This window comes from Eurosta solidaginis, chromosome X, assembly GCF_040869045.1.
Source record: "Eurosta solidaginis isolate ZX-2024a chromosome X, ASM4086904v1, whole genome shotgun sequence".
Taxonomy (NCBI): Eukaryota; Metazoa; Arthropoda; class Insecta; order Diptera; family Tephritidae; genus Eurosta; species Eurosta solidaginis.
This window is the reverse complement of record NC_090324.1, coordinates 152,194,741-152,222,520: the sequence shown is the minus strand read 5'-3', so window position 1 is coordinate 152,222,520 and position 27,780 is coordinate 152,194,741. Positions and strand designations below refer to the sequence as shown.

The 27,780-nt window shown below is 41.8% G+C and overlaps 1 protein-coding gene across 17 annotated transcripts in view; it reads right to left on the bottom strand.

Annotated features, from left to right (window-relative positions):
* rho-5 (rhomboid-5) overlaps positions 1-27,780 on the bottom strand; it is a 1,371,034-nt gene that overhangs the window by 781,996 nt on the left and 561,258 nt on the right. For 15 of the 17 annotated variants that reach the window (XM_067758076.1, XM_067758085.1, XM_067758087.1 and 12 more), the window contains 2 exons: positions 14,849-18,707; positions 14,418-14,759 (listed from right to left, as the gene is read on the bottom strand). In XM_067758076.1, the coding sequence (XP_067614177.1) occupies positions 14,418-14,759; positions 14,849-18,634 (4,128 nt within the window). In that variant the 5' untranslated portion in view covers positions 18,635-18,707. The remainder of the gene's footprint in view (positions 1-14,417; positions 14,760-14,848; positions 18,708-27,780) is intronic. The other 2 variants (XM_067758089.1, XM_067758088.1) reach the window with 2 other exon arrangements.

Sequence of the window (27,780 nt, the reverse complement as noted above, 5' to 3'; positions counted from 1 at the left end):
TGGAAAAGCGATACTCGGCCACCGAACAAGAGTGCCTCGCCGTGCTATGGGGTATCCGTAAGATGAGACCGTACCTGGAGGGGTATCACTTCACCGTCATCACCGACCACCACTCACTAAAATGGCTGCACTCACTCCAAAACCCCTCTGGACGTCTGGCAAGATGGGCACTGGAATTGCAACAATATAATTTCGAGATAGAATACCGAAAAGGAGCACAGAACGTGGTAGCCGACGCACTCTCCCGCTGCCCGCTACGACACGCCGATGACGACATTTTGTACACCATAACCAACGGAACAAACGACTGGCACGAGAGGAAAGCAAGACAGGTGCGGGAAAAACCCCAAGCACATCCAGATTACCAGATCGTCGATAACCGACTCTTCCGCCACATTTCCCCGAGAAATCAACTTTCGCGGTCACCGCAATGGAAGCTGTGCATCCCAGCCGACCGACGAAAGGACGTACTACAGGAAGTCCACGACGCCGCCGCCGCCGGACATCTCGGGGTGAAGAAGACGCTTAAGAGAGCACAACAGAACTATTACTGGCCCGGGATGTTCCGCGATGTCCTCAAACACGTACGGAAGTGTATCAGATGCGCAGAATACAAAGTCGAGCAAAGACGCCCAGCAGGATTGATGGCAACCATGCAATCATCACGACCGTGGGAAATAGTAACCGCTGACTTCGTAGGGCCACTACCCCGTTCCAAGCAAGGAAATACTTGCCTCCTCGTAATGGTGGACAAATTCTCCAAGTGGGTGGAGTTGATCCCAGTGCGCCAAGCGACAACGGCAAGCGTAATCAAAGCACTCCAAGAAAGATTCATATACCGATTTGGCTGCCCGAAAACCCTCCTCACAGACAATGGCAAACAATTCGTCGGGAAGGCATTAGCAACGTTTTTGAACGACCACCGCATCGATCACAAGTTTACGGCAGCCTACGCCCCGCACGAAAACCCCACCGAGCGAACCAACCGAGTCGTGAAAACCATGATGGCTCAGCGATGCAAGGACGACCACCGCACCTGGGACCAGGAGATACCGCAAATAGCATTCGCGATAAACACGGCCAGCCACGAATCTACAACAGCATCAGCAGCAGAAATCAACTTCGGTAGAGACCTTACAGCACCGCAGCAAGTGCGCACGGAGGGAGCAGTACCAGCAGAGCCACCAACCGTACCACCGTCCATCACCAAGTTGTGGGACGAGATAAAAGGGCATCTAGCCAAAGCTTCAAAGCAACAGAAAAAACACTACGACTTACGCAGACGGCAATGGAAGCCACGTATAGGTGAGCAGGTGATGAAAAGGGACCACCCACTCTCATCCGCGGCAGACAAATTCGCCCAGAAGTTAGCACCAAAATTTTCCGGCCCGTACTTGGTGATGGAATACGTTTCGACGAACACGGTAAAATTAGGCCACCCGGAGCAACCAAAGCGGCAACACGCACACGCACACTTGCAAGACTTAAAGCCGTACGAATCATAAACAACCCGTTTATCTCTCCATTCCAGGAACCAGACCATCCAACATGAGTCAAAAACACCGGCAACCCATACCACCGGACTCACCAAAACCAATACGGCCGTGGCACCCACCGTTTGAGGCAACATTATGGCCGGCAAACAAACCAAGGATACAACGCATACAAATTTTTCATGGGCCGCCAATAAACCACCTAATGGCCATCCGGGAGAAGGAGTCGGCGACAGAGCCGCAAGAACGGCGCGCCCCCGAAACCAACGAAACAACAAAAACAGCGCAAAAAAAAAAATTACCGGATCCCGAGGAATTTTTTAGAGAACTAAGGCTAAAACGCCCGGCCAACCAATCCAAGAAAACCTGGACATTCCGGTGGAAAGCACAGCGGGTGAGGGTAGAAGTGATAAATGACAAACACCCAAAGGTGTCACTCATGGGAACGAAACGAATCGTACCAATCGAATAAGGCACTGAAGAAGGAAGACGAGACCAACCAAAATTTTCTATTTTTATATATATATGCACCCTCTGTTAATTTTAAGAGAAAATGAAATGTGAAATATTTTTCAAATTACAAAAAAAAAAAAAAAAAAAAAAATTTTTATTTTCATATATACATCTACATAACATCAAAAGGGAACGAGAGAAGTATGACAACGGATACAGTTCAGTACAACTCCACCCCCGACAAAAAAAAACAAAAAAAAATTTTTTTTTTAAATTAATTAGAATGATGTTTTTTGCAACTGAACCTGAAATAGTCACATTAACTCTGTTAAACTTAAGTAGAATGACTCTGTATATTTTTGGAAAAAATATTTTTTTTTTAAATAAAGTGCTTCGCCCACACGCACACCGGCATAATACCTAGGCCATGCCTGGAGATCCACCTTTCCCCCACCGCAGCTTTCCGTCAACCGAAGTGGGAGGGGGACTGTAACGTAACGTTACAATAACGTAACTCCCTCTGTATTTCCTTATTCACCTAAACCTGAACCCCCCTGTACTTATTTTGCTATAGCATAGCCAACAACCACTTCTTTTATAGCATATTCAACAACCAACTAAATTGCGAACCAATGAAAATCACAATAATGGTGCGTTGAATTCTCAACCAGTTTGCGTCACCACCCATATAAACACTGCATTTGCATTTTCGCAATTCAGTCCTCGCAGGTGAGCCAGCGGGAGTGGATGTCTTTTTAAAGACATATTTTTCCCTCCTGCTAGCTGGCTGAGTGGAAGGGGCGCCGTCATGGAGCGGGTCACCCTTCACTTAGGTAAGGACGACGGGGAGGATGCCTTGTGCTACTTTGCCCCCCGCGCCCTCCTAGGTGTTGAGTGGTCCGACGCCTTCATGGCCATTTAACCCCTCCCCCTCAGTTCTAGCTTAGGCTGGCTGAGTGGAAGGGGCGCTGTCATGGCGCGGGTCACCCTTCACTTAGGTAAGGACGACGGGGAGGATGCCTTGTGCTACTTTGCCCCCCGCGCCCTCCTAGGTGTTGAGCGGCCCGACGCCTTCATGACATTCCACCCCTTCCCCTCAGCACTGGTTTCGGCCGTGAGCCGATGCGTGCGCACAGGGGCTACCGCTGTGCCGTTAAGGTGCACTTCCCCTCCGCCCACGGGTCGACCCACGGTGTATCGGCTGGTACAACCCCGCCCCCTTACGCACCTTCTACTAGTGTGCAAGTAGGGAGGCGGGGGTGTCCAGCGGTGAAACCAGCACTAACGAGTCCTCGCAGTCTCTTCCGCAGGTGACTGACCCCGCGACTACCACAGCTGCCGAAGAAGAGCGACTAGAGATCCCGTTGCAGCCGACCGACCAATACCAGCCCGTTGGTACGCCTATCCGACCCCGCCCGGAACACGCAGCCGCTGTCCAGGTAAACCCCGTCGCCGGCCTATTTTCTCTCTCTCTCTCTGCCCTGGTACGCGCCCGGAGCCCACCGCCGCTGCCGTCGCACCGTCGCACCGTCGCCCCTCTGGTGCCACCGCTGCTACGACGACCGTTGGCCGTTCGCCATCCTACCGCCGTTAAGCCGCTGTATCCGTCCCGCCGCTGCTACGACGACCGTTGGCCGTTCGCCATCCTACCGCCGTTAAGCCGCTGCATCCGTCACGCCGCTGCTACGACGACCGTTGGCTGTTCGCCATCCTACCGCCGTTGAGCCGCTGTATCCGTCCCGCCGCTGCTACGACGACCGTTGGCCGTTCGCCATCCTACCGCCGTTGAGCCGCTGTATCCTTCCCGCCGCTGCTACGACGACCGTTGGCCGTTCGCCATCCTACCGCCGTTGAGCCGCTGCATCCGTCACGCCGCTGCTACGACGACCGTTGGCCGCACGCCACCCTACCGCCGTTAAGCCGCTGCACCCGTCACGTCGCTGCTACAACGACCGTTGGCCGCTCGCCATCCTACCGCCGTTAAGCCGCTGCATCACCGTCCATCCAGTTCGCTGGTGCCGTCACTTCGTCTATACCGCTACACCCATCCGTCCGCTAATACTGTCCGCCGTCCAGCCACTGCGCTCATACTACTGTACCAATCCGTCCGCTAATACTGTCCGCCGTCCGGCCGCCGCGCTGATCCCGCCGCTGCTCCCGGACAACCGTACCATCCCGCCCGCTACTGCACCGCCGCTAAACCACCGTACTGACCCCTCCGCTACTACTACGCCTATTAGCCACCGCCTCCATCTTTGCACGGAAAGCTGCTGTCCGCCTAATATCCCCAGCCGTGTGTGCGTGCGTTCGTAACACATAAATATCGTGTATTTATTCAGTAGGGGTTTGTGGGACCTTTACTCGACTCTGGATTGACTGAGTGTTACCCCAGCCTTAGACAAAACCCACCTCATAATTTGACATGGTGGTTGTATCCTGTAAGACAAAGTCTTTTTAAGTACATCAGCAAGTTTTAAAACAAAATAAATAATATAAAATTGAAGTTGTTATAACAACTTTAATACTTAACCTAGAATACACGTTTGATAAGAACATGAAAGTGCTTAAGTTTATTAAGAAAGAAAGAATAGAATATAGATGAAATTATGTTGTAATCACATTAATCACACTGAATTGAAGTAACTATGAATTAGCTTCCCGTAGTTGCTCCTACCCATATCAGCCTTGAGAGAGTCAGGAATGGAGTTCCAGAGCCTTACAGCATTAACAAAAAACAGCCTCGATGAGGACAAATATAAATATCGTGGTATTATTAGCTTGCGGTGTCTAGGAGACTTGGAAAATTTTAGTTTTTCATAAAGATAATTTGGTGTTTTGAATTCAATAAGTTTGAACATAAATATACAGTTTCGTGCAGCAATATAATCAAAAATACTGCATCCTAGAACTTTGCACCTCCATGTGGAGATGTGGTCATACTTTTTAAGGCCATAGACATAACGCGTTATATTATTAAATGCAACAACAATTTTATGGCTCGAAGCAGAATCTAATTGACTGTAGACAAGCCCAGAGTATGTTATGTGTGGCACAATCAATTGTATAGCTAACTTTTTCCTGGTCTCCAAAGGTGTAAAAGAAGCAAAAGCTCTTAAAGGGCGCAAAATAGAATAAACATTACTTAGGATTTTATTAACGTGGTCAATACAGGGCAACTTGGAGTTTATCACAAAACCCAAATTTCGAATCTTTTCAGTAAACGAGAGGGCACTATTTCCAACAAAGAGCTTTGGGATATCTTCAACATGTACAACGCTACTACTTATGGGCAACATATATGACTTTTCAGCATTTAAGCATAGACAGTTTTCACAAGCCCATTTCCAGATTGCAGACAAGTCACTATTTATTTTATAACATAAATCTTCGACAAGGCCAACACGACTAGATAGGTATAACTGGATGTCATCAGCATATGCGTGGACATTTACGTGCTGACACACTGAGAAAACATCATTGACAAAAAGACTAAAGAGAAGAGGACCAATCACAGAGCCTTGTGGCACACCAGTAGGGACAACACGAGGTTTGGATGCAGAGTTTTTGCAAACTACCTTCTGGGTTCTTCCCTCCAGGTAACTGGCCATAAGCTCAACAGATGTAGTGGAGTACCCGAAGTAGAATTCGAGTTTTTTGCAAAGGAGGTTGTGCTGCACTGAGTCAAAGGCCTCAGAAAAGTCAAGGAGGCACAAAAGGGTTAGGTCACTTTTGTCAAAACTAGTTCTTATGTCGTCAAGTGTTTTGATCATTGCAGTAGAGCAACTAAGCTTAGGTCTGAATCCAGATTGCACTGGACTCAACAGGTTGTTCTCCTTAACATAAGCTGAAATTTGACCCGCCATCAAGGACTCACACCCTTTAGCAAATGCAGCTAAGATGCTAATTGGCCTATAATTGCAAGGCTCAAGAGCATTATATGTTTTGGCGACAGGAATAATTAACGCCTTCTTCCACTCCCCAGGGAAACAAGAAGTTGTGAAGCAATGATTAATAATATGTGTGAGAGTTCCTAAAATGAATGGCAGAACGAGTTTGATAAACTTCAAAGAGATACCATCATCCCCAATAGCATTAGATTTGATGTTCAAAATTGTTTTACATACTTCTAATTCTGATACTGCTTTAAATTCAAATTTAATCACTGGCTCAAAATGTCTTATAATGTCCAGAGGTATATGACTGTCCCGACACTCACTTGACCTAATAAAATAATCGTTTAGGATATCTGGGTCGACTTGACAGTCCTTTTGACACTTCCCATGTACGTTAAGACTCCTCAAGTTTCGCCATAAATCTTTTGACGGAAGTAACGGGTTTAATTTATAATTGCAATACATCTGCTTCGATTTTCTTATGATAACGGTGGCTTTGTTTCGGGCGATTTTATATAAAGACCAAGCAGACTCAGTTTGTCTCCTCTTCCATTTCGCGTAAAGTCTATTTCGTTCTCTTATAGCAGACCTGACTTTAAAGTTATACCAAGGAACAGAATTGATATCAGCCCGAGCTCTACGTAAAGGGACATGCTTGTCATACAGCTTGCACAAGTTTTCATTTAGAAATTCAAGTTTGCCGTCCACAGTAATAATAAACCAACACAAAGACCAATCAACATTGCACAAATCAACAAACAAAGCATCCACATTAACAGCCCTAAAATCACGATAAACAGTGGTAACAGTGTCAACAGGACGATTGAACGTAACATCTAGTGAACAAAAAATTAAATCATGGTCAGAAATAAAGCTGATTTGGTCAAATTTTGTAATATGGTCACGACTTGACGTAATAATCAGGTCCAACAAGCTTGGAGTCGAATTATGTGCGTATCGTGTTGGTACATGTTTGTTGACTATAGTAAGGCCAGCAGTTGAAATATGGTCAAGTAGTTTATTTACATATGAGTCATTTAAGAGTAAATTAACATTCAAGTCACCACAAATAACAAAACGCTCGAAGTCTATTAAAAACGAAGATAATTCAGCAAAAAAGGATACTAGCACTTTATTTATGTTATCAGAAATTTCAGCTATAATAAACTCTGTCCCACTATTTTTAGACACTGATAATACATTAATCTTTAAGGAGGCCTTGCAATATATATACAACACAAAAAATGCTAAATGCACAAAAACTGCAACGCATATGCAATTGCATGCAAAAACGAGTTACATTATATAGAAAACGAGCGAAAAGTGGGAAGATATAATTAAACAAATAAAAATTAATATTTAGTTTGAAACTCATAGTAAGAGAAATCGATAGGTATAGAATTAAGGGAGTAAGGCGAAAAGAGAAACCTATAGCGAAGTTAACATTGTATCTGAAATACATATACAAAGAACAAAACATTGCTAAAACAAACATATGTACGTAAATAATATGTTACGACTATATCAGCGCTCCTCTTCCAATAATTGCATTGACTTCAGCTTTGCTATTTACCAGCTTCGACTCTTCCCCTTGTTTATGCCTAACAAAAATTTTGCCACGGATAGAAAATACCGACACTAACTGCTTCTGCCGTCTCAGTGCCGATGCATGAGTCATTACCTCCCTCAAGTTCTTTGGCAAACTTTCATGTATATACACTGACCCGTACCCAGGCAAATCAAGATCAGAGAGCGCAAGCGATCTCTTTTTAGATTTGCAAAACACAGCGACAGCCTTTAGCAATTGGTTACGGTCAGGCGCTGAAAACAACTTCATTTCGTAAATTCAAAGCGGAAAACTTCTGGGTATCCTTCCTCATTAACCTTTGGAGGTAGAAAAGCTTGCACTGATGACGACGTTGCTGAACTATTTTCTGAGTTCTTTAAGTCCACGTATTCATCCAGTGGTTTTCATTCCGGTCAATATCCCTATCACTTAGATAGCTCAAATTACATTAGGAATTCTGCTATTGATGGTAATATTGTTCTTCAGAGTCTTCAATCTTTGAAGCCCACCTTTTCTCCGGGACCGGACGGTGTTCCTAGTTGCGTGCTTAGGTACTGCGCCGAAAACATGTATGAGCCTATTTTAAAATTATTTGAGCTATCTCTGGGATCTGCGTCATTCCCGGCACTTTGGAAACAGTATTTTATTATACCCCTGCATAAAAAAGGTAGTAGGTCAAAAGTTGAAAACTACAGGGGTATTGCTAAACTTTCAGTCATTCCTAAAGTCTTTGAACAGATTGTCACCAGTCAACTGCAATATCAGTGTTCTAGTCTTTTATCTGCATGCCAACACGGTTTTATTCGTCAAAGGTCAACCACTACAAATTTGCTTGTATTCACCTCTATAGTTATGGAAGGATTTTTAGCGAACAAGCAAACGGATGTCATCTACACGGACTTCAGCAAAGCATTTGATACCGTCAACCATGAGTTGCTTATTCATAAGCTTGATTTACTGGGCTTTCCGTTTCACCTATTAATGTGGCTGAAAAGCTATCTTTCTAACCGGACCCAAAAAGTCCTGTTCAAGTGCAATCTGTCGGAATCGTTCGGAGTTTCCTCCGGCGTACCCCAGGGAAGTCATCTAGGCCCTTTGCTCTTTGCCCTTTTCATTAATGACTTGCACCAGACAATATTATATTCCCATACTATAATGTATGCGGATGATGTAAAACTTTGCTACACTTACTGTCCTACCGATTTGAGTTCCTTGGATCTTCTTCAGGCCGACTTGGACTCGTTCCAATGTTGGTGCACAATAAATTTACTAGCTTTAAATTGCTCTAAATGTAAGCATATGACATTTCACCGAGTGAAGCCAGCATCGAAATCTTATGTAATAGATGGTACGCCTTTGGAGCGTATATCTATTGCAAATGATCTAGGTGTCCTTTTTGATCCGAAATTGAATTTTAACATGCATATTTCATCTATAGCCAACAAAGCGTTGGGTTTACTTGGATTTGTTAAAAGATGGGCTAAAGAGTTCGATGATCCGTACCTCACTAAGGTTCTTTACACATCGCTGGTTCGTCCAATACTCGAGTATTGCTCATGCGTTTGGTCCCCTGTTTCTCAAAAGCATATAAAGCGTATTGAGTCAGTTCAAAAGCAATTTTTGATATTTGCATTGCGCGGCCTTAATTGGGACTCAAGTCTCCACCTTCCTCCATACAGAAGTAGACTTCTTCTTATTAACTTACCCACTCTGGAAAATCGGAGAATATTACTGGGGGTATTGTTCATCCATAAGCTCATTATTGGAGAAATTGATTCCGCGGACCTCCTCAGCCGCTTGTTTTTTGCGGTTCCCCCTAGAGTATCCAGACACTACGTTCCTTTCTATTTACCCCTTTGTCGACGAAACTTTGCTAAAAATAATCCTCTTCTTATCTGGTGCGCGCACTACAATGACTTGTATAGCTGCATCAGTCTTGAATGTACTTTTGCCACTATACGTAATGCAATACTTGCCTATCTAATTTAAGAGATACAAGCTAATTAAATTTGCCGGCATTTTATTCCTTCGATAAAAAACAGGAACTATCTCGCTTAAGGATGGAGGAACATTTATCAACATGTATCATTAAGAAGGAACAAGACAGTACTGTGTTGATTGGAATCTGGTGCATTCCAACAACGTAAAAAACATGCTTTTTCATGAGTCAATGACCGGAATCGTATGCATTCCGGCAGTATAATCTTATGGGTCAGGCATCGAGCTGATTGGAATCCGGTGCATTCCAACAACACAGGTCATGTTACTTTTTTATGCCTTGTGATGGCGTATCCTCATTACACTACTTTTAGCACTGCCGGATTTCCATGACATGCTGATTGGAATCTTGTTGCATTCCAACAGGGAGATTGGAATCCACTGCATTCCGATATCATGCTGAGCGGAATCTGATGCATTCCGCCAGTATAAGATTTCGGCATAAGATCTTATTTCTACTCATATTTCTTATTATTATTATATTTTGAAATTAAATAGTAATGTTCATTAATATTTCTTCGTTTGTAATATAACATTGTTGAAATCTCGATATATCTTAAATTTTATCTTTTGAGTTGTATATTTATATATCTTTTATATTATGCAGTCGACCATAGTTTGTCGTCGACTTTAAATAATAAATAAATAAATAAATTACAATGGTAGTGGTCTTTTGCTGAGTTTTGTTGATTCCTCCGTTTCGCAGTCGAAATGCATCTCTTAAAGGTGGCGTTTTGTGCTCAACCTCCCGACAAATCTGCATTAAGAGCTCAGGCAAACTCTCATTCGCAGCTTGAGGTATGCCAGTGATGATCAAGTTAGTGGCAACAGCGCTGCTTTCGAGTGCATTGAGCTGGGCCTGAGCTGCAATTAGCTCGTTACGCATAAAGAGCACATCAGAGCACGCGTTTTCAACTGCAGTCACTCTCCTTTGAAGGTATAATTGGACCATCCTTCTCCGATCATGAGTATATCAGCTTCAGCATCCCCCTAAAGAGGGTAGAGAAGGGGGAACCTTTAGAAACCCTAGGTCAACGAACTGGACTAAACTGCAGAAACATGCAGAAGAAAAACTAGGACAATCCAAAGAGGTTGCCCATGTGAAGGAACTGGAGGGTCTAATGAATTCCCAACAAGGACGCTTATGACTGCGTATAAAAAAGCTTGCCCTCTAAGAAGATTCTGAGGAAGAGCCAAGCCGCCATGGTGGAGCAATGAGCTGAGTCTTCTAAGAAGACAAGTAAAATAAATGTTAAAACTAGCAAAGACTACGTAAAGCGAAGCGTGTCGGGACGAGTAGAGAGATCTACAAGCGTCAAATGTCCAGGGCGAAGAGAATATCATGGAAAAGTTTCTGTACGCACATAGAGTGCTCCAGCGAAACAGCACGGTTGAGAAAAGTCCTAGCAAGGGGAAACATAGTCCAGGGACTAATAAAGAAAGAGAACGGCGAATGGTAACGTAATAGTGAGGAATCCCTTGAGGTGCTTCTCGATACACATTTCCCATCAGGAGATGTTTTAGAAGAGCCAGCAGGCAGCACTCACACTTCGATCACGGACCGGGTAGTGCCGGGCTTGGTGACCGATACCAAGATCGGAAGGGCAGTGAAGACGTTTTCTATGTTTAAATCTTCGGGCCCGGATGGTATATTCCCGGCCATGCTACAAGTTTCAAGTAGAGAGGTCGTGGAAAGGCTTAAAATAATATTCGATGGGTGCATACGACTGAATAATGTACCGCACTCTTAGAGAACTGCTCGTGTAGCTTTCCTACAAAAGGCGGGGAAGATCGGTCAGGTGTATCCCAAAGACTATAGGCCCATTAGCTTAATATCATTACGGCTCAAAACCTTTGAGAGGCTGATAGATGTGTACATAAAGTCCAACGTGAGTGAAAAGCTGTTCTCCACAACACAGCTTGCGTACACCAAAGACAAGTCGGTAGATACCGCATTGCATAGGGTGGTAATAAGCATTGAGAAAGCCCTCCAGCCTTAGCAATATGAATGTTAAATTTGAGGAAGATTACCACAATGGGGATTGTACGAGGCCACGAAATCAGTGGAAAGGGGCACGCCGCAGGGAGGGGTGCTATCACCTCTGCTGTGGACGCTGGTCATCAACCAGCTGCTCAGGCGATTCGATAAGGGACCCGTAAAACTTACGGCTTATGCAGATGACGTTGCAATTGTCATAAGTGGAAAGTGCCTTCCAACGATTAGCTCTTTGAAGGATCTGGCGCTTCGGAATATTCATACCTGGGCATCAAATGCCGGGTTGAAAGTCAACGCCGAGAAGACGGATATAGTCTTGTTTACAAAGAGGTACAAGGTCCCAAATTGGTTCAGGCCTAAGTTAGGAGGGGTGACCCTACAGGAGAAACCTTGCACAAAATATCTAGAATCATCCTAGACAGTAAGCTGTCATGGAAGCTCAACGTGGAGGAGACGGTGAAGAAGGCTTCAACGGCACTTTATGCATGTAAAAGAGTACTGGGGTGTACGTGGTGCTTATCGCCCTCTCTTTCTCATTGGGTTTTACAGCGGTTCTAAGCCCTATTCTATGCTATTGAGTTCTTGTTTGGTGAACACCCACACAAAAAACAACCTACCAAAAAAAATTTGAGGGGGTATGCAGACTACCAATGCTTAGCATTACGGGAGCCCTAAAAACAACACCGACGGCTGCACTGTATGCCATTCTGCACATTCCACCTGCAGACCTGGTAGCAAAGAACATAGCGTTAACAACTGCAACCAGGCTTGGTGTCTCGGGACAGCTTGAGCGCCGACCATACGGCCATAGTAGTATAGCGTCATCAATCATAAGACCAACAGACTACCAGATTCCCTATCTGCGCTTCGAGGGCGATCTTAAGGCCACAATAGAGGTGGACGGTTGGCGCAAGGGTGCTCAATTGGCGGACGATGCGATACATGTGTACACATATGGTTCCAAAGTAGTGGAAGGTGTCGGGTCTGCGGTATACTGTGCTGTTCCCGAAACAAATAGTTCTTACAGGCTGTCGGATTACTGTAGCGTTTTCCAAGCGGAAATAGTAGCAGTAACCAAAGCAGTACTAACTTACTTAATTGGCGCTTAACCGTCTAAACGGTTATGGCCGTCCAATAAGGCGCGCCAGTCCCTCCTTTGCTCCGCCAACCGGCGCCAATTGGTCACACCAAGGGAGTTTAAATCGTTTTCCACCTGGTCCTTGCAACGGAGTGGGGGCCGTCCTCTACCTCTGCTTCCATAGGCGGGTTCCGATAGAAAGACTTTCTTGGACGGAGCATCATCATTCGTTCGCATAACATGGCCTAGCCAGTGCCGTCGCTGCGTTTTAATTCGCTGGACTATGTTGATGTCTGCGTATAGCTCGTACAGCTCATCATTAAATCTTCTTCGGTACTGGCCATCGCCAACGCGTAGAGGTCCAGAAATCTTTCGAAGAACTTTTCTCTCGAACACTCCCAAAGCCGCTTCATCTGCTGTCGTCATGGTCTATGCTTCTGCCCCATATAGCAGGACGGGTACGAAAAGTGACTTGTAGAGTATAATTTTCGTTCGCAGAGAGGGGACTTTACTTTTCATGTGCCTACCTAGTCCAAAGTAGCATTTATTGGCAAGATTGATTCTTCGCTGGATTTCAGTGCTGATGTTGTTGCTTGTGTTGATGCTGGTTCCCAAATAAACGAAGTCTTTTACTATTTCGAAATTATGTCTGCCAACAGTAGCGTGGTTGCCAAGGCGCATATGCGCTGACACTTTGCTATGACAGCAGGTACTTCGTTTTGTCCTCATTCACCATCAAAACCAAAGCAGTAGAAACCCTGGAAAAGAATAGCTTAAGCTGCAACCGTGTTAACTTTTATATTGACAGTCAAGCAGCAATTAAGGCAATCATCTCGCATAGCACAGTACCTAAATGCATGTTAGAGTGTAAGCAGTCCCTGGAGAGAATCGGGACAGGGAGAAGTATACATCTATATTGGGTGCCACGGCATATGGGAATAGGTGGGAATGAAAAAGCGGATGAACTAGCTAAAAAGGGTGCATCCCTTGAAGCTTGCTCCGTAGACTTCCCAATTAAACTGGGCGAGATTAAGCGAAGGCGAAAGGTGTACCATATCGACCAAATAGGAAAGGCCTGGGTGCAAGCGCGGGGCTGTAAAGTGTCGAAGATTATGTGTATGTCTTACAACCTTATACTAACAAAGTTGCTTCTATCATTAAAAAAAGAGGACTGTAGACTCATGACGGGTATTCTGACTAGACACTGCCTTCTGGCGTCACATGCCTTTAAATTAGGCTTGGTCAGTGATAGCAGATGTGGGAAGTGCGGGCTGGAGAAGGAAACGATCGAGCACGTTCTGTGCTCGTGCCCTGCGCTTGTCAGGTTAAGGCTCCAGCTATTAGGAATGATACAGCTGTCAGGTCTAGAAGCAGCGAGTGGCTTAAATCCTAGGAGGCTTCTAGTATTTGCCAAGAGGACGGAGTTATTTTATAACAGAGGTCCTGGTTTTTGATAGGGTTTTTCAATTTGGTCATTAAAAGAAACTTCTGGTAACACTGCGGACTCAATCAGTCTATGTGAGGTCCTCATGGACCGGCCAGTTCAACCTAACCTAACCTAATTCCTCCATGAAAATTAACATTTCTGATAAAAGTGCGCAAAATCGTTTAGTAATCACAACCACATTTGATAATACATAGTGTCCAGTATTTAAAACTAAATGAACTATACGACAGAAACGTCCCAAGACAGCCGGTTCTGTGTACCGGAGCAACTCGGGATTTTGACACGATTTCAAGACTTTAAGCTAGGTAGCGTTCGAAATGTTGGTGATGAAATCATCAACCGATTTCGATTTTTACAGTGTAGAGTAAAAATTAATTTAGAGTATGAGCCAAGTGAAATTTACAGTATATAGGGCCCCCTTTATGCAAAAATAATCCTGATGATGAAAAAATTCACCCCTATCAATTAAGTCTTTAAGAAATTATAACTAACCTGCGAGCACAATGACGCCTCTTCGTGAAAGTAGCCATTGACGAAATCGCAATATTCGCGCGTGGTAATTCGGCATTCACCATAAACGCCAATGCAGCAGGGATGAGCTATTACTTCGCACACCATGTGTTCGGCGGTATGATCTTTGTACCGAAAACGCTGTGAAAAGGAGTTCATCTTGCGGCAAATGGGCCATTTTGTGATATCGTCTGGCCATTCATAGGGCGCTATTGATGCTGGAGTTTCGCAATATTTCGGATCGAGGCCACAGACGGATCCGGAAATGCGACCACCTGGTCCTGATTCCACCGTTGACCATTTATTCCATGTTGATATAGACTTCTAATATAAGATATAAACATTATTAATTTCAATTATTAACTTATGTATATTCGCTTCTGACTGTTCCCTGTCATATTTAAATTACTTACGGCAGGGAAAAGTCCCCGTACTGAGCAATCTGCTTGAGAACTTTGCACGCAACCAGAGTCGTCATTTCTTATACAACAGGCTGTTTCACGTTCCTGTCGTCGTGTTTGTAAGAGCACGTCCATCACGCGAATATCGCTCCGCATACACGTGGCGAACTTCGCCCCTAGGTGTACTAAATCGTAATTTCTTGGTCCAACCCATATGTTACGTTGTTCCGTATGTTGCACCGTTTGCAAACTAAGGCTGTTTACCAATACCTGACCAGATTTCTTTTCGATGCCTATACCCATGGGACCAATACCGTAGCAAATGACTGACAACAATAAGACCAACATCTGCACCGTATTGATCCAATATGTAAAAAATGGTCTATGGTCGTCCCGATCATCTAAATCATTAAGAGAAAACATCCTGACTTTACGTTGAATTGGTTGGTGTGAATTGTCCAGTGTATCGCTGATCAATTCGGCCGATAAGCGATTACTACAAGTTGTTTTCTTAAACGACGCGCTTGCGCTTGTATTTTTAGCATTCAGATGGTCGGAAGAGCTAGCGCTTTGACTAAACAGGTTGCTTTGGGATTGTTCCACACTAATTTTACCGTTGTTTGTGGGTGGTTGAAGATGAAGTGCCGCATGTGCTTGCTCACTCATAATGGTGGTGGTATTCGTGTTAGTATCCATTACAGATGAAGCTCGCCAACCGTGAACTCTTTCCGAAATATATATCTGGCGATGATGTTCCATTATCTTTACGCCATTGTTTCCAATAACGGCAGATCCGGTACCACCTTGTCTTACACCTGTTTCCTTAGTCAGAGTTTGGGGAATCTTGATGTCCACAATGCTGTTAACGTTATCTTTTCTTCTGTTTGAATTAGTGTGATGGGATGCCTCTTCTTCAGAATCGAAATAAATTTCATTTTCTTGTACCGCGGCTATGTCCTCTATAAACTTTTCCGGATTTTGGACGTTTCTTATGTCATTTATATTAGCTGATGTGAATCTGCGAGACCAATGCCGATGAATACGCGAATTCTCTCGTTTATTAAGTATACTTAATATGAAGGTAACGCTTGACATTATCATTGTAGCTACAGAAGCTTTACGTTCTACATCGCCGCCTAAATGAAAATTGGCTACCAAAAAATTATTTCGGTTTGTCGTGTATTCGAGGCTTCTTAAATCGCCATCTTCCGTATCCTGGGAAGGCAAAATATCAGGCCGCTCTGAAGAATGGTAATGTCGATAGCACTGCCGATTTTCGCCGGCTCCATAGCAGTATACGCGATGGTGTCTCTCACAATGATCTCTGTTGTTGGTAATCTCGGAGTTCAAGTCACTATCATTTTTCAACGTACCAAAACGTCGTAGTGCTAAACGACGTTGACGGCCTTGCCATATAACAGCTTGCTCAGCTTCCGTGCATTCATCAACCCCAAAGAAACGAGAAATCTCTTTCTGGACGTATCGGCTGAATTGTATTTTACTAGAGCAGCTTTGAATATTTTCCTGCTGCTCTTGGAGATCCTGAGCTTGAAGAATTTGAATTGGAAATGGTTGTTGCTGTTGACTTGGATGTTGATATTGCTGTTGTTGCCGACATGAATGTACGGGTGATGATTGTAATAAGTGGCATTCTCTACTTACCGATTGACTGCATAAACTGTTCCCAACCACTTCAAGTTTCTCCGTGATTGTGCTTTGTCGTATAATCATCTTCTGTGACTTTTGTGACGTAACAAATATTTGCTCCCTTTGCTTTGGTTGCGGCATTTGTTCCATGGTGCTGGTACTACTATTGCTGTCATCAGTTTTACTTGAAAAGATATTTCCACTATATTTATCCCCACGGCCCACGGCATTTACCGGGCAATGTGGTGAAATGTGCGACTCGCTGGTAGGTAGCCTATGAGCAAATGACGTTTCACCCAAAGCAGTTTGTACCAAATTATTTCCACCATCCATTGTCTGTTGTAATGGTGTTGGACTAATTGGGTCTGTTGTTTGTGTAGTTTGATGGACTCCAGCAGTGCGGCGTACTGTATTACAATGCATGCAAGTGGCGGGTAAGGCAGAATTTGTAGTATGTATGCTGCTGTAGCCAGTACTATTGTTACTTGAACTTGTTCTCTCCATTTTAGTTACAGGCGTTTTGTAGTTGCTAGCGTCAGCTGTAACGCTTACAATAGTCATGTTTGCATATTCATAGCTAGGCGTGCGTGTAAGGTAATCGTTTGTTAAGCTATTTGTATTAGAATATATTCCACTAGCAGTTGCATGAGAGCGAATGAAGCCCTTGCTGTGTGCGTTACGGCTGGCAACGGCAAAGTCCGGTGATGCACATAAGGATAGAGACAATGGTGAAGAGCGGAGTCCAAGTGAAGATGTCGATGATATGAATGACGTGCTATCACTATTGGTCTCTGTTTTATGACTATTGTCTAGCAAATTCTGGTCGTGAACAATGATAAGCGAAGAATCCCTTCCCGTCAAAGCAGTGCATTTTAAATTAATTGAACCAACAGTATTGCTCATACCATTACAACTAAAGCCATTTTTATTAGCGTTATGGCTACTGTTTCGGGAGCACAGTTTTGCTGAAGTGTTGGAGTATTCGCCTGCAGAGAATGATCGGTGTTGCAAACTATGCGTTAAATGTGGCACATTTTTATTACCTGCTTGTATCCTAGTAGTATTTGTAGATCCATCTCTGCAGCATTTCATCCGGATTGGGTTGGGGGCTGTGTTGATGTACTGCATTGTTGTCTGCCGTCCATTACACCTGTTAAGGGATGCCGCATTACTATTTCCTTCACTAACGCCTCTTTTCGTTATTTGGGAAGATACTGTCGGTTGTACAGTTATATCCGTTGACATTTGGTTTGGTGGCGTTGGAATATACCTCTTGACTGGAGTATGTACTGTTGATCTAAGGTATGTATATGTGTCCCTCGCCAGAAAACGTGTATTTTCTGCTAAGTTGTTGGTGGATGGAACATATCGCACTGCATGAACTGTAGGTTCATCTCTAGTTGCTTCATATATGTCTTCTCCACGAATAATGTCGCATGGGCTATTCAATATGACCAGCTTGGGAGTAGCCACTTCACAGACTCGATCGGGAACCCGAAACCGTGGAGTTGGCATGGTTGAACACTGCTGCATACTACTTACATATTTTTCGGTAAAATTGCTGACGCAAGTGTCTTTTGCAGATAATGCTGATACTGATGTAGATGAGGATGAATATGGTGTTGCCGTATGCTGTTGAGGTGGGGAATGTTGGTGTATGTTAAAGTTGTCTCCCTGTCTAGTATCATCATCGTAATATGTTGTGTAGTTCTCCACACATTGGGCATGAACAGTTTGTGGTGATACTACCCCCATTATATATCTATCACTATTTGGAGCTGGTGATGGTGGTGGCATATATGAATTCGGCGAGTCCTCGACCGCAGCTATTGACGGAATAGATTTCTCTATATAAGGCTCCTCAAATGCGTCATATAAAAGTGGGGCATAGCAACCTCCGGATGTGCTACCATCACAGGAATTATTCCCACCATTATTAACATTTGCATCACTTGCGTAATGAATCCCGCTTCCTGTTAATGCCCTACAGTGAGTACTGCACACATTACTACCGGTACTACTGCTTAAAGTTTTTTGACCAGGGCCACTGTCATTTTGGGCTTGAATATCAGCTATCTCCTTATGTTTAATGTTACCCCGCAGATAATGGTATTCATTTTTATTGCAAGTTGATAAATAGGTTGAGGTCATATTTTTATTGCGAGGACATCAGCGACTACTACCAATTTTGCGTAAATATATGCTGCTCCCACAAATATTAGATCTAAAGAAAACAAAAAAATTATTGAAAACTAAGTATATCTTTTATTATTTGATTTGATAGTTTAAAAATATGTATTTGTATTTTCAGTTTTCGACCTTAACTAAAACTTTTTCATACTATATAGTGCTTTAATATCATATGGTGCGTATATATCTAAATAAAAATAAAAATCTACTTTTGAAATATTTGAAGATGTGTGTGAAATATCCAAAATAAGCGTGCGTTTGTACCGGACAGCAAAAAAATCTTCGGATTTTGTGGTTACAGTGAATCAGGTGACATTACATAATAATAAACCAAAAAAAACACCAACAAAATTTAAATTAGTTTATTCCAAAAAAAATTGTAGTGCATAAATTTTATTTTTTCATCCTCTTTACAGAAAAAATGATCCTACAGAGTACTCCATGGGGTTAGGTTGGACTGGCCGGTCAATAAAGACCTCATATATTTACTTATAAGCATGTGACGCCAGAAGGCAGTCAGTGTCCAGTTATTATGCCCATCGTGAACCTCAAATCTTCTCTCTTCAGAGGTATGAGCCACTTTCTTTATTATCGTAGGCTTTGTACATTATCTTAGAAACTTTGCAGCTCCAACCTTTTGTCCACGGTTTTCCTGCTTGATGGATCATATTCAGTTTTTATCTCCTTTAAATTTCTCCCAAACGGACTGGGACGTCTATACTCGTTTCAGCTATTGTTGCACCCTCCTTTGCCAATTCTTCTGCCTTTTCGTTACCTTCTATCCCTTTATGACAGAAAACCCAGTATAGATGTATGGTCCGGCCTCAGCGAAGTTTTTCCAATGCTTATTTGCATTCCAGAACAGTTCTTGATGAAGTACTGTGTGGACTATTGCCTTAATCTCCGCCTAACTATAAATATATATGTATATTGACGTGACTACACGCGCACGCTTCCTCTATGGCTGATTTCTTCGCGGCTATAATTTTCGCCTGAAATACGCTACAGTAATCTGGAGAACGATTTTTGGTCGAATCAAATGTTTTCGTTCTCAATTCAACGACGATTTGTGTTTGATCATGGTGGGAATAATAACAGTATTGCATCAAAAAACTGAATGTTAAATCTGCCCTTAATTTGTTTTATCAAAATGTTAGAGGTTAAAACACTAAACTAACTGAATTGTGTTTGAAATCTTTTAATTGCAATTAAAATAATATCGTTTTAACTGAAACTTGGCCAAAGCCTCATATATTTATCTCCGAGGTTCTTTTCCACGATTACCAAATATACAGAAATGACCTCTTGAACAGAATCTGAGGTGGAGCTTTGCTTGCAGTACATTCTACTGTACTGAGGTTAATTTACCGGTTATCGATTCTACGGAATTCAAATGCATTAGAATCAAACTCGGAATGGGTTGTGTCTATATTATCGTCTGCTATATCCCATCATCTTCTGATCCTTCGGTGTATATGGATCATAATTCCCTGCTGAAAATTGTTAATTCGATGTTGAAGCTCACTGGTTCGATGATAGTCCTGGGTGACTTTAATCTCCCGCATATGTTATGGACCATATCTGACCAGGATATTGTACCTATTTGTTCCACATTCTCCAACAATGAATTTTTAGACGCAATAACTGAACTTTGCCTTAAACAGATAAATATAATTCCTAATATTTTCGGAAGGGTCCTTGATTTGGTATTTGTTGATGATACATAAAAATGTACTCTTAGCCGTGGAGAACCTCTGACTGCACCTGAAGACCCTTACCATCCTTCGAAATTCGAAAAAATTCTCTGAATAGCATTGCTACGAAATACGACTCTAGTTTAAAATTTGACTTTGAGAAGGCTAATTTTAGTAAACTTAATCAAACTTTGTATTTAATTAGCGAGACTTGCTCATATTGCTGTATACTGTAATGAATTCTGGGGATTTCTGATACTTATGCACCTTCTGCTAACGTTCGAATAGCTAAATTGTTGAATAAATTACTCCAATATTCAGTATTGCAAATTGGTATTTATTTAGATTGGGTTGGGGTCAAAATTCTGTTTTTTTGGAAATTCTGCATTCATAATTCCGGAAGTCAAAACTCTGCTTTTTTGGAAATTCTGCATTCATAATTCCGGAAGTCGAAACACCGGAAATCAATATTATGGAAGTCAATATTCTGGAAAAAGCCGATAAAACACCGGCTTTGCCATGCACAATAATTCTGCGTAGAACACCTTTCTGCATAGGCTGCCTTCGGCCGCGCTTATAAAAAATAACCCTGGGCTACGCTATGCCAAGTCCGGGTGTGTGGTATAACCGTGGCTACCGCCACGGTGATGTCCTTCTGAGTAGTACACCCTACTGCGTAGGCGGTATAACCGCACTGCGTTACCCGCCTTTACGCAACAAAAAACACCCCTGCGTGCAAGTGGCATCGCCGTCAGCTGTTGCTGAACAGCAATGCCAATTGCACTCAGCAGTGGCAATTGCATTCAGCTATAGGGAAAAATGGCAACGCAGCGTGGGTACATATTTAGTGTGGATAGACAACCGGCAAATTAGCGACACGAAAATTAAAGTAAGAGATAGTGTCTAGAAACTAAAATCAAAGTTAAGTAAAACTAAAAACTAAGAAACTGAAACGTGTATCGAACAAACTATTGTAAATAAAAACAATTAAACTTTAAACAAATTTTCAACAAACATTTATTTAAAGAAAAAAGGAAACGAACGAAACGTAAGTGTGTGTGTAGTGCAGAACATTTTTGGTGTCCAAAATGGACACCTTTCATGGCGACCGTGACGCCGGGCCTCGGAATGGCGGCCATAGTGGCGAAGAGGCACTAAAAATCAAAAAGAAAAAAATCTAAAAATTTAAAAAGCCAACCTTAAATCATAAAAATTTAAAATCAATTTTTTTAACTAAAAATGAATTAAACACACATAAATTCTTGCGGAATTAAAATTTAATTTACACAAAATTTAAAAATCTACAAAAAAAAAAAACCATAAAAATCCAAAAAAAATACAAAACTTATAAAAACCCTACAAAAAAAATATATAAAAATGCAAAAACCCTACAAAAAAAATTAAAAAACTTAAAACTACACAAAAAACGCACTGCGTTACCCGCCTTTACGCAAAAATACGTACAAATTATTATTGGAAAGGTATGACCCGTGATATTGCCACATACGTCAGAAATTGCAAAAAATGCCTTTTGAATAAAGCCAAGCCAAAAACCAAAGAAAATTTGGTGCTTACACCAATACCCTGCAAACCTTTCGATGTCGTAGTTATAGATACAATAGGACCTTTGCCTGAGTCGAATAATGTGAATAGGTTCGCGGTTACCATTATGTGCGACCTAAGCAAATACCTAGTTACAATATCAATCCCTGATAAGACAGCAAAAACAATTGCAACAGCCATTTTTGAAGGCTTCATCCTCATTTATGGCATAATGAAATCAATTAAAACCGATTTAGGAACTGAATATATAAATGAAATTTTCTCTGAATTAACTAAACTACTAAAAATCGATCATAATTTTTCTACAGCTTACCATCATGAAACCCTAGGTACAATTGAAGGAAACCATCGGGTGTTTAATGAATATTTACGAACTTTTCTAAATGATAACTTCCCCGAATGGGACGTTTATTTGAAATATTTCACATTTTTGCATAATACAACTCCTAGTACAGTTTTTGATAATGGATTTACTCCATACGAATTAGTATTCGGTAGAAATGTTACCTTACCAGTTCAAAAGGAACAAACCGATCCAATTTACAATGTTGAAAATTATGCAAAAGAAGTAAAATATAGGCTACAAAAAACGCATAAATTAGCAAAAGATTTAATTAGGGCGCGTCCGCTAGCTACTAATATAAACGATAAGGTAGTAGTACAAAAAGAACCTAGAAATAAACATGAAAGCATTTACCAAGGACCATATATAGTCACAAAAATTGATGGAGTTAACGTCACGGTTATAGATGAAATAAATAAAAAGGAAAAAACCGTTCACAAAAACCGAATCAATAAGGTAAACTGAAAAAAAAATTTTTTTTCTCATACAAATTTACAAACTAGCTTGTAACTAATTTTAAATTTTCATTACTCTGTTATTGAAGCATGAAATCTCAAATTAAAATTTATATTAATATACGAAAACAAAAATTTCAATTTGCATGTAAATAAAACCAAATATTAATATGCACGCACTATTTGTAATAAATATATAATACATTAATTTAGTGCAATTGAAATTAGAAAACAAATTACATGTAAGTAATCGAATTAATATTAACAAAATTTCATGTGTAAAAGAAAAAAATTGTTCTGATTGAACGAATGAGAAAAAAGGGGAGGACACCCTAATATCATACATTCATTCAACCAAAACCATTTGAAAGTCATGAGAACAAGAAGAATATGACAAATCTGATCAACTTGTCAGATTCTTCTTTTTCTAAGGAAGGGTGGTATAACCGCACTGCGTTACCTGCCTTTACGCAACAAAACACACCCCTGCGTGCAAGTGGCATCGCCGTCAGCTGTTGCTCTAAAATCAAAGTTAAATAAAACTAAAAACTAAGAAACTGAAACCTGTATCGAACAAACTATTGTAAATAAAAACAATTAAACTTTAAACAAATTTTCAACAAACATTTATTTAAAGAAAAAAGGAAACGAACGAAACGTAAGTGTGTGTGTAGTGCAGAACATTTTTGGTGTCCAAGATGGACACCTTAAAACGGCCTTCGGCCGCATTTTAAATAAATAAGCCTTAGCCGATCCAACACCGGCTACGCCATGCCATTATTCCGGAATTTTGACTTCCAGAATTTTGTCGACCCAGAATTTTGTCGACCCAGAATTTTGATTCCGGAATTTTGACTTCAGAATTTTAATTTTAGAATTTTTAACCATTTCCCATTTAGATTACTTTGCGAGTAGTACTTCACAATTATACTTCACAACCAATAGCGTGTTTAAATCAAAACTGATTAGTTATTACTCAGCTTGTGCTGCTTTAAACTCTCTAAACGTTTCACCTTCTAGAACTGTGTTATCTCCTGCTTCGTAATTTAGTTATATGCGTGTGTATGTGTATGAGTAAGAACTTCGGCTGATGACTACATGTGTGTTGGTGTGAGATATCTCTTCACTTCGAGCTGCTGGTTATGTGTGTGCATGTACTTCTCGACGCCTTCCATGCATGTGTGTAATTGATAATTGATGTGTTCATGTACACAAGTGTGGCTTGCTTTAATATTTTTGTGTTGTGATTATTTACTAACAGTATAGTGATGTTAATATTCGCCACGCTGCCCTTCACCTAAGTCTGATCGTCCCGATCAGACACATCTCTCGATCCAACCGCTTCTAGCCTCTCCAAATTAACCACCCTTCTATTTCGTGGTTTCTCAATTGTTTGTATGCGGTAGATTACATCACCGATCTGCTTCACAACTTTGTACGGGCCTTCCCAGCTACATTGAAATTGAGGGTTGTATAACACTACCAAATCTCCCTCCAGAAAACCTTCCGAATTGTTGTTCTTGTCGTACCTGTGTTTCATCTTACTACTCATTATCCTGGTTCTTTCCCTCACACTCTATTGTTTGACTATTGAACCACTTTTTAGGGCTTGATCTTGGCGGATTTGCTTGGCATAATCAGTATCGTTTTGACGTTTCACAACAGTGGTGCGCCCTGGCTTGAAACCACCCTTGCATACTTTCTGAGAAGTTCTTACGTTCGTTTTAGTGCGTCCATTAGGGTTTGTCTATGCCAGGGTTTTTCTCGCAGATACCTTCGGTTTTGATTTGTTTTCCCCATTCGTTCCTCCAACCTTTGCCCGATCTACTCCCATTGACTTTTGTGGTATTTGTCGAATATCATCCACGAGCACTCGCTTATAGCTGAACCCTTTCTTCAAACTGAAGATAAGTGGCACATCCTTGTTCTTATAATGCATAATCCTTCTTTGGTAGTCGATTCTGATGCCATGGTCAACTAAGAAGTCCACTCCCAATATGACTTCATCAACGATCTCTGCCACAACGAATTTGTGTAGAACCATGACCTTCCCAATTAAGACTTCACATACCACTTCTCCCTGGATTTGGTTATACTCGCCAGTGACCGTACCCAATCTTGCTCCAGGTAATGGCTCTACTCTCCTGTTGGCCAAATCAACTCGGATTAAGGAATGAGATGAGCCCGTATCTACAGTCAGTGCACGCTACTTGCCATCCACAATCCCTCTGAAGGTAAAAATGCTCGATTTTCTTCCGATTTGTGATACAAATATCACTGGACATTCAAGAGCTGGAGCAAGTTCTCGATCTTTACATCTGGCTCGCTCTTGCTCATCTCTTCAGCTTTGTACTTAAGACCACCCATGCTGTTGGAACCACTCGGGTCAAGACCGCAATGGTGTGCACATTTGAAGCACATGGTAACTCTTTTACACCGGTTTTGCGATTCTTTTAGTGCCTCCAATATTGTGTTGGCCCAGTCTGGCTTTTCTACTTCCACACGGCGTGCTTTGAAAGCTGGCTTACACAGAAGCGATGCTGTGTCCTAAATCAGAGCATGTGATACCGTTTCTGCGAATGTTGGTTTTGGATTCGTATAGGTAGCTCGATTCGTTTCGACATCCTGTATTCCATTTATAAAGCTCTGAAGTTTAACCCTCTCGGTGTATTCCACGGGTGCGTCTGCATTTGCGAGATGAGCCAATCTTTCAACATCCGACGCAAACTCTTGCAATGTTTCACCAGCCCCTGGAAGCGGTTCAGTAACTCCCTTTGGTATATCTGTCTCCTATGCTCGGTTCCGTATCGCCTCTCTCGAGCGGCCATCAATGCCTCATAATTGTTCCATTCTCCTTCTGGAATAGTCTGTAATATTTCAGCTGCGGGCCCTTTCAATGCCACGAACAGTGCAGCAACTTTATCTTTCGCATTCCAGTTGTTCACTGCTTCTCAAATTGAAGCTTAAATACCTGGAAAGGAACAGAGCAAAGGAATAGCTGGGCGATTTAGTTGCTACTGCTGTATACGACCTCTCAAAGCATCCACGTCGTCCATACGCGCTTCGAGTTTTGGTGATATACGCGCCTCTTGCGCTGCGCGTGCTACTGTTGGCGTATCTTTGATGTAATCTGTGTCGACATTTCTGAAATACGCGTTTCTTTTGCTTCAATCTTCGATGTTATGCGTGTCTTCTGCGATTCCAGTTGGGATGCCATTTGTCTTTCCTGGGCTTCAATCTTGGATGGTATGCGTCTCTCCTGCCATTCCAGTTGGGATGCCATATATGTCTTCTGTTCTTCCAGTTGTGTTTCCATCTTGAATGTTACTGCCGATGTTTCTGCAGATATTGCAGCTAATATCATGTTCACATTGACTATATCAATATTATCATCTGTATTTAACTAGCGAGAGTTGCTCATGTTGCTTTATACAATTGTTTTGTTATTGAGATTAGATAGATAACAACGGAAACACTGCTAATAAAAAAAGCAATGCTGTCAAAATCCATTGTTACTAAGCCTTTAAGCGCGCCTAAAACATTCCACACCATTAGGATTAAGTAGCATATAGAATAAGTATGTACCTAAATGGTGAATAAAAGGAATAGCAACAAAAAGGCAATACTTAGAGCCCAATTGCAAAGCGAACAGCGTGGCATTCATATGGCTGGGTAGTTAAAGGCATCTGCCTTTACACTGGTATGAATGTTGGAGATTCGAGTTCAATACTCAGCTCCCGAGAAGCTAGCTGATGAAGAAGTCTAATTCAGAAACATGTCCAAGTAACCATCGCCGTTTGTAAACTTTGCAATTTTTCTGTAATATCAATAATCAAACTTTATTTACAGTTTCTTGGCCCCAATACGGTGTAGGTATTGAAAAAATGTTTTTGACTTATACCACTTTTACGGTATTTTGGAAGGGCACGTACCTAAGCGAAAACGTGTGTCTACCGAACCAGTCGAAATATTGTTCACTAAAGAGCTGAAGTCTTTAAAAAACAGATAATCGCGCTTCTTCTAATTATTCAAAACGTCGGACTCTCACTCAGATTATTTGCAGTACTCTATTTTCCATCATAAATATCCGGAATTAAAAAAAGTGCTATAACACGTACATCTGATTTAATTCCCACTTGTCTTCTTAAAAAATGTCCTGATCATTTATCAGCCTCAAACTGATTTATTAAATCTATCCATAAAACGTGGAGTTTTTCTTTCTGCTTGGAAGGAACTTTTCCCATACCCCTTCACAAAGGTGGTTGTAGGTCGTGTGTAGAAAACTATCGATAAATTGCAACATTGTCGGCCATCCCAAAGTTATTTGAAGCATCGTTACCAATCAGCTAACATTTTCCATTTCTACATTGATTGCAGAACCGCAACACGGATTCCGTAAAGGTAAATCTACCACTTCAAATCTACTTCAATTCACAACTCATGTTTCTAATTGATTTAGAGAAAATCTTCAAACCGATGTTACTTATATTGATTTCAGTAAAGCATTTCACAAAGTATCCCACTCCTAACTTATCTACAAGCTGGATCGACTTGGCTTCCAACCTGGTCTCAATCAGTGGATTTCGTTATATCTCTGCGGTCGAACGCAAAGCGTTATTTTAAAAAATACTCTTCCAAATGTGGTCGAAGTTCCCTCTGGCGTCCCAGAGGGTAGTCATCTTTGTCCAATTCTGTTCTTGCTATTTGTTAATGATAATGTAAAGCATTTTAGGCTTAATGCGTCTTGTGGTATTACCGCAATACAAGATATTTTTACTTATGTACATACCAGAATAGGTCTAGCTTGAAATGCATAAGCAAATGAATTTCACTTTCAAACACACACAAATTACTCATAGCGACACAGTCATAGCGGCATATCTAAGTTACATTGAACCCAGCGGGGAGCCATATCCATTTACAGTTGCTTAACCCATAAACATAACTTACTGACAGCGCCAGTTAGTCGGTGCGACTGACCAAATATTATTACATAGTTAGGTAATAAGAATATACAACTGAATAGGTATATAGAAATAGAATGTAGTTGTT